The following is a 15,393-nucleotide window of genomic DNA, read 5'->3' on the forward strand; positions in this document are numbered from 1 at the left end:
ACACATTTCATTAAATTTAGTTGAGACAAACTTAAGTTAAGAGAACAGAAACTAAAAAATTCTTCAATTTTCCACTTGTAGAGGGGCATAACCCTAGAATGGTAATCAAAGTGCTTGTAATCACTGAATGGTAAAGATTGCTTTAATTTATCAGTTGGTAGTAAAGTGAATATTGCATTGTATATTGTATATAGCATTGATTTAAGTTGATTCAACTTCTATTCTAGACAAAGAAAGTTAACTCCAATTTTCAAAGACCATTATATAAAGCATTGGTTTTAGGTGATTCAACAACCATTCTGGACAAAGAAAGATAACTCCAATTTATTGACTTGAAACTACAAAAATACTTGTTTTGACCCCTTTTTGGCCCTTTATTCCTAGACTGTTTGCCCCATAACCCTTAAAATATATCTCAACCTTCTACTTATGGTATTAAACATTGTGGTACAATTTCAGAACAATAGAAATACTTATACACAAATTGTTGTTCTGACACTAGATAAATGCTATTTTTGGGCCCTTTGGGCCCCTAATTCCTAAACCTTAGGGACCATAACCCCCAAAACCAATCTCAAGCTTTCTTTTGTGGTTATAAACATTGTGTTAAAATTTTATGGATTTCTGTTTACTTATACTAAAGTTATTATCCGGAAACCATCCGTCTTCGGATAACGCTGACGATGATGTGATACCAATATACGACCGCAAAATTTTTTGCGGTCGTATAAAAACTACATTGATTGCAGGTGCCCGAAAGGTAAGCAGGTCTGAAATCCATCTCCACTAGTTGCATCTGACTGATTACTGATATAATTACAATGCAGTAAATACTTATTGGATAAGTCCCATTCAAAGAAAAGAGGACAGGACGTTGATGACAACAATTAAAATATATCAATCTGAGGAAATATTCGGGATACGCCCCCTTTTATGAACAGTCAAACAAACCACTGTTATACAAAATATTTATCTGATATAATGGCTGGTCTCGCCAATTTTTCATATTTGACGATTACCGGCTCTTGGGGACCATTTATGGAAATAAAATAATAAGAATCTGTAAATCCCTTAACAGAGCCCCTCTAAATGAGTCTGATGACCAATTTATCCTGCTGATATAGAATGTATTTGCATTAAAAGGGCTTTCAAGTATAAATCTTAAGTTTGCTATACCATCTCCTGGTGTTATTGTCTCAACAGTCACACCCATCAGTCTGACTGACTGTTTGCTTCTTTAGAATAAAGAGGATGTCAATGTCTTGAATGCTTGTACAGAAATAGAAATACTCTCCCTCACAAGGCCCCAAATTTCCGCTTCCGGTTCGCATGCGCATGTTTAAGTAAAGTGCGCGAATAGCAGAAACATTTTTGGAAGTAAACAAATGTCCCAAACAGCTAATTTGCAGCCTGTCTGCATTTAAAAGTTAAATTTTCAAGTTTATGAGAGTGAATGTTAATGGTACGTTTGAAATCAAGGTTCTAAACCTTCCTTATTGAGGTAGAAAAAAGGGGGGATATATCAGTTTCGCACAGTTATTATTTTGCAAACGACATTTTATATGCTACTTCAATGACATCATAGATAATGATATATGCATCATTAACATTTGTGCATAGTCTCCTTTGAAATGCCGAATATTAGATTTTAGCTTCTTATGCCACACGGTTGTCAAATTTTGGTGACAAACCTACCTATGGCATTGAGGAAATCATGTAGTTATCTCGTACCATTGGCCGGGTGACATTGCAGACTCTACCAATGCAAACTCATACCATGGTAAAACTCATCCCAACTTTTTTATATGCATTCAAATGATGCATATATATTTAAATGGCACTGGCTATGGTTACATGGCAAATTTTGTACATGATGTAACAATAAAAGTTATTGTAACATTGGAGACTAATTGCCGGAATGCAGGTTTGGGTATTTCTGGAACCGATTCATTACGAATGTAACAATAATATTTGTGTTACTTTTCTCTAGGACTCCCCACTTTGCTCTAGAGAATCTCAAGGGAGAAGTTTATGTGGCCCTTGATTTTCATTAAAATTCCCTAATGTTACCTCTCTAATGTTGATATTTGAGAAATTCTTTATGCAACCATAACGACCCAATAGTCATGATAGTTGTAGAAATACAAAATATGGAGGAGTTTCAGGACTCTTTAAATACAGGACTCTGGAGTGAATGAAAACCCTCGTCAGAACAATGAGTGTTTTATAGGTTTAGTTTTAGTTGAAATAATTGATGTTTACAGTGCTCTAGCTAGAATTCAAAAGGGGCAGGGTGCCAGTGAAGGGCAGGGCACTTTTTTATGATAGGAGAAGGCACTGCTCATTTCTTTTGTCTACGTCCCTGTGTGTATCACGAGTTCACATATTTTTTCACTGTATATATTGTCAATAAAGATGCATAAGTTGTTGTTATGATTATTTATTCTATAAAATTTGCATAAGAAAAGTCATTCATACTACATGTTCATGTAACATGGCAATACACATTCATACTAAGTATTAACCAAAAGAGGCAAAAAAAACTTACTATTCTCCCCCACCCCCTCTCCTTCTAAAAAAATGAACATAAACTAAACATCTCATAGTTTACCATACATGTACATGACAGAGTAGTTGTATTTCAAAATTTTCATCTAGAGCTTGGCCCTCAAAACTTTTTTTTATTGTTTGTGTTTAGGAATATGTTATTTAGTGTAGCTTCATCATGTTGATTTGTGATGAGAGTTTAACTACACACTTCCATTTATGTAAGTTGATAGCTTGACACCATTCAAACTGTTAATGTATACATATTTCTTACTTGAGAATGTATAAAACATGGATTGCCTAAAGTATGATTATCAAAAATAAATTGCAATATATTTTTTTTGTATGTTCAAAGACAGTTAGTATCCTTAAGGTAACATTCTTATACAATTTTGTATTCAATTGGTTATTTTTTCCTATTTTTAGTGCTAGATAATATTTTAGGAGCACAATTTTGTATTAAGCTTTTTCAGGGGAAGTAACTCCAAAATTAATTTCCAACATGTTTACGTCTGCTTGTCGCTCACAAGTTGAGATGGACCTGGGAACAGTATAAATATATGTTCCTGGATGGACGAATTTCTGTGAGGGCAAATTTGATTACTTCAATTCAATTCTAAATTCATGAAAGTCTTCATTCATACACTCTTCCATTGTGACTATATTTATGGGCAATCACCAGGTGTCATATATGTAATTTAACTTCTGATAAGAAATCGATGAAACAAAAGGCAATTTTACCAAAACGGCAAAAGGGTTTTTCAGAAAACGGCGTCGGGGCAGAAGGGCGCGGCTGAGGGCACACAGGGTGCGGCTTAGGACACCCAGGGCGCAGCGCCCTTCTATTTTGGGCTAACGAGACCACTGGTTTATATTTTTCAGATTTTAAGATATGGCAGATGACCAGGATTTTGACCAAACACAGGCCTTGTTTCTTGATGAATTTGAACAAGATGAAGATGATGTATCAGATAATAAAAATAGTGTATGTATATAAAAGAAGATGTGGTAAGATTGCCAATGAGACAACTCTCCCCAAGAGACCAAATGGTACAGAAATTAACAACTATAGGTCACCGTACGGCCTTCAACAATGAACAAAGTCCACACCGCACAGTCAGCTGTAAAACAATTCAAACAAGAAAACTAACGGTCTAAATTATGTAAAAAAAATGAACGAAAAAAACAAATACATGTATATAATACATGTATAACACATCAACAAATGACAACCACTGAATTACAGGCTCCTGACTTGGTACAGGCACATACAAGAATGTGACAGGGGATACATGTAACATGTTAGCAGGATCCAAACCTTCCCTCTAACCTGGGACAGTGGTGTAACAGTACAACATAAGAACGAATTATAAAATTCTGTTGAAAAAGGCTTCATCAGATGGATACAAGTATAAATACATACAACAAAACGTTGCCGGCTACTTGTATATATCCCAACAACAAAAAGTACAGATCTGAGAGTACTTACTCACAGCAAGTTCAAAGCCAATAACAACTAATTAAAAAAAATCATACATCTAAGACTAAATCATGTGTCTGTATACACTGGAACATGTATATAATATAGTTTGTTAATATCATGATTAATATTTTGAACCCTATATGTCTCATAAAAAGTGTTGCAATAAAACAAAAGTGTTGCCTTGAATTATTTCTATTGACAATTTTCTATGATGCTTTTTGAAACTGTCTGATAATCCTTTAAACAGTTTAAAGTGTGTCAACATGGATCAATCATTCCTTTAGTAGCAATATACAGTTAGGAAAAAAATATTAAAAATTTATGTTTTCATAAATATTACCATACCATTTTCCTTGCTTTCTTGCAAATATTACTTAAAGATAAATCATTGCAGATTGTTTGTGAAATTTAAAAATTAAAGATTATTCTCTTATTTTCTTATTTCAGGTGGCTATTTTAAAGGTTTCCTGCCAAAAAGGCTTTCCTGAAAAATCATTTCCACTTTATGAAGGTAAAATATTTTTATATTTAAATTTATTTATTGGTACAGACAATTCATTTAATGATGAACAAATTTCTGTGATTTTAAGTTATGTTAGACTGGCAATCAAAAGCTTATCAGTTTACTTTTCTGTTCTGAGAACCTGTGTGAGTGATGTAAGTTGTAATCCCCCCTCTTTCCTACAAAAACTGAACAAACAATGAGAAAGTTAATCAGATTTTCTGCACTTGATGAAAATTGAAAGCTATACAATCCATGTCATTCATTGTAAAAAAGTTATCTTGGTGTCATTTGCTTCTCTTCAGCTTAAGCTTGTTACCAGTAAAAATCTTCATAAGACTATGAGCAGGTATATGAAAAGAATTCATAGAAAAAAGGAAAATAAAAACATTTGACTTAGACTTAAATTATAGACTTGCAAGTTTTAAGGATCTTGAGCAATTCATATACAGACTAAAAAAGATTACAAAGAATAAAAAATCATCAAATTGTGATGAAATAATTGTTGCATATATGAAATACTCTTTGAAATATTGTTTTGCTAATCATCAAGCCTCTTTTTGTCCCCAGCTTGACATGTTGCAGGGGACATAGAAATACTTTGCTATGTGTCTGTCCTTGCATCATTCCATCAGTGACCTGGTCTTAGGGCTCTCATATGTACAATTCTTGTTATAGTAATAAGAAGGGCCCAAATCTCAAAAATTTTGCATAAAGCATATGGGCAAACAACCCTTCAATCCCCATGACCCAGGTCGAAAAATAAAAACAATCCTACTATCATTTATTTTCACAAAATCAAACTATTTTCAGGGCTCACACTACTTCAGAATTATAGGGAGAAGTGACTTCTCTTTTTGAAACTGATAGGGAGAAGTGGTGAGATTTGAAAGAGAAGTGCTCATTCGCGTGGTGCGCTACAATGTTTGGATTTTACAATAGTATAAAGGGCCATATGTAAATAATGTTCTTTTTATATTGTTCAATTCATATCTGAGTAAAAAAAATACAATTAAAGTAACATTTGAAATTAAAAGTTGTTTAAGTTTTACTAAGGTTCTTGTGAGAAACTTATTCCACCTAAATATCTAGCACTAAAAAAAAAATTATTTTAAAAAATGTAAAGAAATTATAATATATCATTATTACAATTTAATTAAAAATTATCTTGTGTATGAAATTCAGTGTTTCTCATAAAAAAATATAAAAGTTATTAAGCTGGGCCATAATATATTGAAATTAGTATAATAGTCTCAGAGTTAAGCCACTTTAATCAATAGTTTGAAACAATCCATAAAAAATATAGGGAATTATATACACCAATCAATTTAGATGTAACCAAAAGTCTCTTTATGTGTGTGGAATGCCAGGGGCGGATCCAGCCATTTTAAAAAGGGGGGGTTCCTAACCCAGGACAAAGGGGGGGTTCCAATTACATGTCCCCATTCAAATGCATTGATCGTCCAAAAAAAAAGGGGGGGTTCCAACCCCCGGAACCCCCCCTCTGGATCCGCGCCTGAATGCATAATTTTTCCCTTTGGGATCAATATTCTTCTTCAGCTGTTCCGTCCGTGCGTCCGTAGTAATTATTGTAAAAGTACGGATTTCGGTCATAGCTGGTCCGGTTCAGATCCGTAGTTTAGAAATCGGTCAATGGCGGACAAATGCAAGAAAATTTACAAAAATAAACGATGTTTGACAAGTTATTTGAAAAGGAACATGACGTTTTTAATGCAATAAATGGATTAAACATTTACTGGAGGCAACTTTTATCACGTTTAAATGAAGTAACAAACTTATTTTGCCGCCGAAATTTAGGTTGATGTACGTTTTCGAGTAACAAGCACCGGAACTTGCGAAAATGCATGAAGTGATAAAAAGTTGTATTTTTATCAAATAACCTGCTACACACTGCGAAGACAATGCTTCAACCTCTTTTCTAAAGATAATGAATCGTTTATGTCTGAATTTCTTTAATTATCAATAACAAATTGATGTTTCATCAACTTGGTAAAAATTGAAAATGTCCGATGACGGAAGCGACTGAAAGCGAGTATCGCCAAGAACAGGGCGACTTGATTTCGCTTTTGGGGGTCGGGGAAAGCGAAGTGACGGTCGGGAAGGCGACTTCTTCGCCCAAGTCGCCTGGTAGCTTGAGCCCTGATTTTAGAACATTTTTTTGTTTTAAACTTTAAAATTTATTGAATATTTGTGATGGCTTTTTTTATCAACATGCTAAAATATACTTATTTATCTACAGGAAACAATGTGATTGGGCGACATGAAGAATCTTGTAATGTCTGTATTCCATTGAAGGTAAAAGTTAATAAGATTTATAATTCAGATTAAAATGACATTCATTAATACTAAAACTAGATATATTTCTTTAAAAAATCTTGAATCTATTTCAAAATCCAACAAACAACAATTAGCAAGTTTTCTTCAGAATTCAGCTCAAATCAGTGCTAAGGACTGTCAAGTTTTTAGTGAGTTGAGAGATTTTCAGTCGAATGTTATGCTGGGACTTTGAAATGAGGAACATTATTTTCATGATTTTATTATGTGGTGCTTGTGATTTGTGTCATGAATTGATACTACAATTTGCATAAGATCTTTAGGGTAGAGAGTCATATTGATATTGATTGATTTGATGAGGAAGATGAGAAGCTTACATATAATACTTCCAAAATTAATTCACCTGTTGACTGCACTACTCAACTTGCCAGAATCAAAATTAAATGAATTGTAATACTTTATTCTTTCAATTCATATGGAATGGAAAACCTGATTGAATTAGACGAAGTACTTTAATCAGAGATATTCCACAAGGAGGTTTAAATATGATTAATATAGTAAATATACCTTAAGATTGGCTGGATAAAGAGGTTTTCATCCAATTTATATGGTAGATGGCAATCATTGTTATTAAAAAGCCTTGAACAGTATGGTGGAGAAAGAGTATTGCATTTTCAAAAGGAGAAACTCGGAGGAATCTCTGATAGTCTTAGCAATCCTTTTTGGAAGGATGTATTTTTTAGCTTTCATGTAGCAAGGCCTGCTATCAATATTTCTGTTCAAGATATTTTGTCATTAGATATTTTAAATTTCACACCTCTAGTAGATTTTCCATACTTTATTCAGTGGCAGAGAAGGGGAGTGAAGCCTTTGTTTGACCTTATTAACTTAGAGACTAAGGACTTTTGTAATTTTTATCAGATAGGACCAGGGATCTCCATGGCCTGTTTAACGATGGCGCCCCGCCATCGTTCAAATTTCTTGCGCCATCGTCAAACGACTTGCGCCATCGTTCAAATGTCTTGCGCCATCGTTAAATGACTTGCGCCATCGTTCAAATCTGTGATCGTTTTTATAGCCTGACGCCATTTTTTTAGCAATTATAATCAAATGCATGTAATTGCATAACCTTCAGGCTTTCTTTATAGTATAATCCAGTTCTAACACCTGAGGGATATCCGGATTAAGATCGCTAATCACTTGTACCTGAGCTTGTACAGGTAGATCAAACAAAGCAGACAGGAGAATATTATCTGAAGATAGACGATTCATTTGTCGAATTATTTAATTAAGTTTCCGCAAATGCTTATGATAATTCAGATTAAATAAATAAATTAATAGTCCAGTTACAAAGTTTAACAAGTAGAACACGTGCTTTTATTTTGACTTACGCAATCAGCATCCCCCTTTTTAAGAAGTACAAAATAAGACGTAAAATAGTAATTATTATTTCATCGCAAATAACTCGAGTTTTGCTGTACTGTAACAATAATATAGAATTACTTTAAAAGTTGAAAAGTAAAAACTTTTAATATTTCCTGTAAATAAATATCGTATCGTATTCCGAATTTATTTCGTAGTTTACAATCAAATTGATACATCCGCGTTTCCGGTTTCTATTCAGACTCGAAAGATGCATGTTGCATAGCATCTATTTGCTAGATAAAGTAATTAAAAACCTTTTCATTTGACAACGTTGCTTTACAAATCTTTTTAACCTTTTACATAACCCGTACGACTCGTTTTGTCGTTGCTGCAAACCAGCCATACCGGTAATGGGTTCATGAATTCTGAATTTGACAATGTCCGTGAAAATAAGCTCCACATGAATTTTAACCCCATAACAATTACCAAAAATAGCAAGAAAACTACATTGGGACCTTTGTGATAGCTATTGGTCATTCTCGACTAAGGGAAAGGGAGGGGGTATGAGGGCTTGGCCTTTGAAGAATTACAAACGGCAATTATTGAAAATATATATACTTTTAGTTTTACATAGTATTTATAATGAAAATTCAAATAAATACAATTGAAATAAGCAATGAATTAGCATGTTCACTTATCCTTATGTGGAGGGATGAAATACTTTCGATCGCGCTACGCTGTACGGCGTAGATACAATTTATGATCGTGAAAGTTCCTCCATCGTTCAATTTTCATCCATGGAGATCCCTGTAGGACCAAGACTTCAAACAAATATTTTTTTTAAAGTATTATGGTCTCATTGCAAACATTCCAAAGTATATGAGAGAACATATTAAAGAAAACATTGCTCATGTAAATTTTGAAACTTTTAACTGTATTGATAATTTTTTGGAAAGATTATTGTGTAACAAAAAGGCAAAGTTGGTATACAAAGATCTTGTTGACAGAAATGTGCAACTGCCAACAGAAAAGTTCTTACAATAGGAGGAATTACTAGGTATTGAAATTGCAGATTGGTCAGAATATTATATTATTTTAAGAAATCATGTAAAGACATTTATTTAAGAACTTTTCAATATAAATGTTTACATAGAACAATTGCAACTAATACTTTCTTGTATAAATTAAACTTGAAGATTCAAAGCTTTGTACTTTTTGTAAGGTTTCTGATGAAACCATGGAGCATTTATTCTATGAATGTCCAATAACACATTTTATATGGCAATCTTTTTCACAAAAATTGAAAAGATATTTTGTGAACTTTACATTATCTAAGAAGCACATTTTTCTTGGTCTTCAAAATGAGTTTACTGTTGAATTTGATCATTATTATTGCAAAGAACTATATATAAAATGTAAATTGTATGAAAAGAAATAAAGTATTATAGGGCTATTAGCAAAAATAAGAAAATATCAGGAAAATGAACATTAGGCCAGACTTTTTATTTTATCTGTTTAACGAGAAAATTTGTAAAAAATTAGGGTCGAGGGGGCGAAATAAAAAAAAAAATAAAAGTGCCAAATTGGTCCAGTCGACACTAAAAATAAAAATAAAACCATTAGAAGTGACTTTTTTTTTCTTTTTTTTTTTTTTTTAGAATTTATCAAAATACAAGAACAATGAAATGAGAACAGACCAGTATATTAACCCAGACAAATATAAATACATATAGTTTATATATGTCTCTGGTTAACCCTTCTATTAATATAAACATAAAAACTATGTTTTTTTTTATTCTGTATTTCCACTAATATAGATCCATGGCACCACTCAAATATATCAACCTCGCTGCATATACACTATATATGTATATACCAGTCACCCAGTCAGGAACCTCTTAGTGTATGCAGAGACATATATATACACATGTGTATATATGTCTCTGGTGTAATAGTCCCAGAGTTAAGCAACTTTAACCTATAAATTGAAACAATGCTTATACATGGAAATATATACATTAACAAAGAAGATCTAACCAAAAGTATGTGTGGAATGCGTAATTTTCCCTTTTGAGATCAATTTTTGTCTGTCAGCAGTGCCATTCATGCGTCTGTAGTCATTATCGTAAGAATCCGGATTTCGGTCATAGCGAGTCAGTTTCCGATGAAATCCCGATTCCGATCCGTAGTTCTACAAATTTAAATGTCGGACGAAGAAAAATTTACAAAAATAAACGATGTTTGATACGCTATTTGGAAAGGAATATGACGTTTCTAATGCAATACATGGATGACAAGTTTACTTTAGGCTAATTTCATCAAGTTCTGATGAAGTAATAACTGATTTTGCCGAAAGTTAGAATGATTTGATGTACGCTCTCGTGTAACAAGTATGAAAAGCATGCCACCAGCTTAAAAATCTTTTAGAAGAAAATATATCGTTTATGCCTTGAATTTCTTTACTTTTAAATGAAAATTGCTGTTTCATTGACTTGGTAAAAATTAGATATTATCGATAACAAAATTGACTGAAAGCGAGTATCGTGAACAACACATTTTATTTTTTTCTGAGGATTTCGTAACAGTCGGCGGGAAAAATAATAATAAAAGTAAGAAGCACTACTTTTATTTTTATTCTAAAATCGGGAAAGGTGGAGTCGGCGGATCTCGTTAAACAGATAATAAAAAATGTCTGGCCTTATATAGCAAAGAAAAATGGCACCAAACCTTATTTTCAAAAATTCTGGGCCCCAGTAGATTACATTTTCACAATTACTTTTGATTCAAATCATATAAAATAAAAAATGAAACTTACAGTTTATAAAGAGCAGATCTTTACAAAGATAACATTTTTCTTTGCAATACACAAGTTGATATATGTTATGTTAATGCAAGTGCGAGAGTGTGTGTATGTGTGTGTGTGATTGTTTCTTTTCCCCTTTTTATTATAATGTTGATATTTAAATAATATATATTCAAAGTAGAAAAAAAAAAATGTAGTCGATTTTTTGTTGCATATATCAAACCCCTTAACACCATAGTCAGGTGGTGATGTAAAGGGATTGTTAAAGCCTGACTACTAAAAAACAAATAAAAAAAAAAATAAAAAAAAACCCAACATAAAATATCAGTATACTGAAGATGACCAAAATTTTTCTATTTTAGGGATTATCCAGAGAACATGCATGTATTGAAATAAAGGGAGACTCTTTTCTGATATATGATAAAAATAGCAGAAACAAGACTAAAAGAAATCAGGTAATAGTCTCAATAAAAGTCATGTAAAAAGGATACCAGATACCTGTGAATAAAAATTTAAATTAAGATACTAAGAATAATTAAAATTTCGACAGTAAAAAGTATATTTCTGAAAATTTCTTATCTGTCCAGAGTTCTCTCTTAAGATTGAAATAAACAATTAATTTCCCCATAGGCGACAATGGTAGCCTTTTTCGAGATACTGACTTTAGGAAGTTGATTGTTTTAACGAAACCTTGCTAGAATCAATGAAAAGTTATTTGGACAGTATTTTTTGGTCCAAAAAATATAGGTTCGCGTTGCTTTTCTTAGCGTATTTTGTACTTATCTCCCATGCCTATCAATTTTGCCCTTCAAAATACGTGTCTTGTACATGTCCTAGCGTTGAAAAGTCATCTCAGTGCCTTTAGGGCTACAGAATAATTTGTTTTGCCTTTTGTATAAAGCAGTGTGCACGAAGTCTCTAATAGTAAAAAATAATGGGCGCACAAATCGACCAATCAGGATTAGCCATACTCTTAATTCTGAATACCATGTTATGCTCATAAAATGGCTGCGGCTATAAAATCTAATGGTGTATTGTAATCAGTAGATAGGGTGTCTTCCAGGGCTTCCAAAACGGTCATATATTCCGGACATTTGTATAATGTCCGTTAAAAGTCTGGCTGGGCAAAGCATGAAACGGTCATATACTTTTTAGTTTTCAAGGCTTTTTCAGTCATTTTAACATAATTCACGATCTTTTTGGCCCAACCTTTTGCCTTTAACATCCACACATTTCCGGTCATAAAAGTGACATGATGATTAATTACTATCAAAACAACCCCTAATCTATACTTTCTAATTTTAATCAAGGCTAAGTAGTCGTTGGACAGCTGCAATCTACCTGTTCAGGTGACAGGTGAACTATTTTCAGTACCGGACATCCTATAAATTGATCGGTCTATTCACAATTATTTTCTTACATTTCAGCGGTTTGGGTCTAATTGATTTAGTCCAAAAGATTAAATTTATAAGAAATTAGTTTATCAACATGATTTGATGAAAAATTTAAAAAGGTTTTAAATGAAAAATCGTCGAAACTATGTTGTACGAACTAGAACACGTGTGCGCATGTGCGGAGGTGGGAAATTTAATTATGCATCCCACATTTCTTCAAAAATGCTAAAATTATCATTGATACCTGTATCTAACGTTCATTTTAAGTATGTTGAAGAAATAACGTGGAAAGAGCTTCTTCACTCAATCGTGCTTTGTAAACGTACACGGATTCTACGTATCCGTTTATGGTCCATGTTTTACCATTGTCAAGTCAACATCCGGTTAAAAACGAAAGTAAAGATTTTGACAATGTCATTTTGCACAAATAAAGAGTCTTAGGCAGATATGAGCACGCCTATGTGCACACTTTGAATGATACACTGCCAATTTAACGGTTTACATCCGAACATCAAATTCATATCAATGTAAAGTTTAAAATCGTTTTTTTTTTTAATCAAATGTCACTTATTGGAATGGCCATCTGATTACCATAATTGCCTTTTGTGACTAAGTCTTTAAGGGATTAAAATCGGGATCAGATATAAAATGTCCGGCTGGCTCAAATATTTTTTGGAAGCCCTGGTGTCTTCCTCCATCTTGGATATTGAAATACCAGAAAACAAGGTCTATATCTTTGATAAAATGTGCAAATTTTGAGATAAGTAGGTAATTCATGTGTAAGATTTTTCATTATAATATAGAAAATGCAATGTTTTATCATATTCATGGTTGTATATTACCATTAACCGAATACTTTTGTTTGATTCAATTTTTTCCAACTTTGCCAAATAAGGGGAGATAACTCAAATGCAAGGGCAGATAATTGAGATTGTGTTATTTTTACAATAAAATGTGTTAGGAATTTACCCATTTTATTTTGTAGCAAGAAAACGAGTTGGGTGACTCCCATTTTTATACAACCGCAAAAAATAAAAAATTTTTGGTCGTATATTGGTATCACGTTGGCGTTGTCGTCGTCGTCTTCCGAATACTTTTAGTTTTCACACTCTAACTTTAGTAAAAGTAGAAAGAAATCTATGAAATTTTAACACAAGGTTTATGACCACAAAAGGAAGGTTGGGATCGATTTTGGGAGTTTTGGTCCCAACATTTTAGGAATTAGGGGCCAAAAAGGGCCCAAATAAGCATTTTCTTGGTTTTCGCACTATAACTTTAGTATAAGTAAATAGAAATCAATGAAATTTAAACACTAGGTTTATGACCACAAAAGGAAGGTTGGGATTGCTTATGGAAGTTGAGGTCCCAACAATTTAGGAATTAGGGGCCAAAAAGGGCCCCAAAGAAGCATTATTCTTGGTTTTCGCACCATAACTTTAGTATAAGTAAATAGAAATCTATCAAATTTAAACACAAGGTTTATGAACATAAAAGGAAGGTTGAGTTTGATTTTGGGAGTTTTGGTCCCAACAGTTTAGGAATAAGGGGCCCAAAGGGTCCAAAATTGAACTTTGTTTGATTTCATCAAAAATTGAATAATTGGGGTTCTTTGATATGCCAAATCTAACTGTCTATGTAGATTCTTAATTTTTGGTCCCGTTTTCAAATTGGGGTACATTAAGGTCCAAAGGGTCCAAAATTAAACTTGGTTTGATTTTAACAAAAATTGAATCCTTGGGGTTCTTTGATATGCTGAATCTAAAAATGTACTTAGATTTTTGATTATTGGCCCAGTTTTCAAGTTGGTCCAAATCGGGGTCCAAAATTAATCTTTGTTTGATTTCATCAAAAATTAAATAATTGGGGTTCTTTGATATGCCAAATCTAACTGTGTATGTAGATTCTTAATTTTTGGTCCCGTTTTCAAATTGGTCTACATTAAAGTCCAAAGGGTCCAAAATGAAACTAAGTTGGATTTTAACAAATATTAAATTCTTTTTTGATATGCTGAATCTAAACATGTACTTAGATTTTTGATTATGGGCCCAGTTTTCAAGTTGGTTCTAATCAGGATCCAAAATTATTATATTAAGTATTGTGCAATAGGAAGAAATTTTCAATTACACAGTATTCAGCAATAGCAAGAAATCTTCAATTGCACAGTATTGTGCAATAGCAAGAAATTTTCAATTGCACAGTATTGCACAATAGCAAGAAATCTTCAATTGCACAGAATTGTGCAATAGCAAATATTTTCAATTGCACAGTATTGCACAATAGCAAGAAATTTTCAATTGGAGTTATCTTTCTTTGTCCAGAATAGTAGTTGAATCAGCTTAAATCATTGTTTTATACAATATACAATGTATATTCACTTTTACTACCAACTGATAAATTAAAACAATCTTTACCATTCAGTGATAACAAGCACTTTATTTTAATATTTTATGTTGTATTTAAATGAGTAGTTATTGTTGCAAACTCCATTAGAAATTTGAATTGAGATCAGTTTTGGAATAAGGGAAAGGGGGATGTGAAGAAAAAAAAAATGGGGAGGGGGGGGGGGGGGTAAATTTTTCTCATTTCAGATTTCATAAAAAAAGAAAATTTCTTCAAACATTTTTTTGAGAGGATTAATATTCAACAGCATAGTGAATTGCTCAAAGGCAAAACAATTATTTTAAGTTCATTAGACCACATTCATTCTGTGTCAACTATTTAAGGATGTCTGCTGCTCTAATTTAAAATAACAAGGATTTCATGTGATTGCTTAAAATGAAAACAACTTTGATATTTAAAAAAAATGAAGTAATAAAATCGATAGTCTCGTGTGTAGTTTTCAAAATACGAGACATTTAGAAAATGGCGGGAAAAGTGTTTTCTTCAGACTTTACTATTTGTTAACATTGGAATTGTTTTTTACCCTTTAAACCAAGAAAAAATAACAAGGATTTCATGACAAAAATTCAAATGGTCATCAATGATCTATTGAACAGATTTATGA

The 15,393-nt window shown here is 32.6% G+C and overlaps 2 protein-coding genes and 1 long non-coding RNA gene across 5 annotated transcripts in view; 2 read left to right on the top strand and 1 right to left on the bottom strand.

The window, feature by feature from the left end:
* LOC143071587 (peptidyl-prolyl cis-trans isomerase Fkbp12-like) overlaps nucleotides 1-1,329 on the bottom strand; it is a 93,000-nt gene extending 91,671 nt beyond the window's left edge. For all 3 annotated transcript variants that reach the window (XM_076246004.1, XM_076245997.1, XM_076246013.1), the window contains exon 1: nucleotides 1,177-1,329. In XM_076246004.1, the coding sequence (XP_076102119.1) occupies nucleotides 1,177-1,213 (37 nt within the window). In that variant the 5' untranslated portion in view covers nucleotides 1,214-1,329. The remainder of the gene's footprint in view (nucleotides 1-1,176) is intronic.
* The window catches only part of LOC143071603 (uncharacterized), a 90,181-nt gene that overhangs the window by 32,130 nt on the left and 42,658 nt on the right, over nucleotides 1-15,393 (top strand). The gene's annotated exons all lie outside the window — the stretch shown is intronic.
* The window catches only part of LOC143071546 (uncharacterized), a 56,729-nt gene continuing 42,658 nt past the window's right edge, over nucleotides 1,323-15,393 (top strand). The window contains exons 1-5 of the mRNA XM_076245918.1: nucleotides 1,323-1,462; nucleotides 3,430-3,532; nucleotides 4,478-4,541; nucleotides 6,793-6,848; nucleotides 11,358-11,450. Coding sequence (XP_076102033.1) covers nucleotides 3,440-3,532; nucleotides 4,478-4,541; nucleotides 6,793-6,848; nucleotides 11,358-11,450 — 306 coding nt within the window. The 5' untranslated portion in view covers nucleotides 1,323-1,462; nucleotides 3,430-3,439. The remainder of the gene's footprint in view (nucleotides 1,463-3,429; nucleotides 3,533-4,477; nucleotides 4,542-6,792; nucleotides 6,849-11,357; nucleotides 11,451-15,393) is intronic.

This window comes from Mytilus galloprovincialis, chromosome 1, assembly GCF_965363235.1.
Source record: "Mytilus galloprovincialis chromosome 1, xbMytGall1.hap1.1, whole genome shotgun sequence".
NCBI classification, from domain to species: Eukaryota; Metazoa; Mollusca; class Bivalvia; order Mytilida; family Mytilidae; genus Mytilus; species Mytilus galloprovincialis.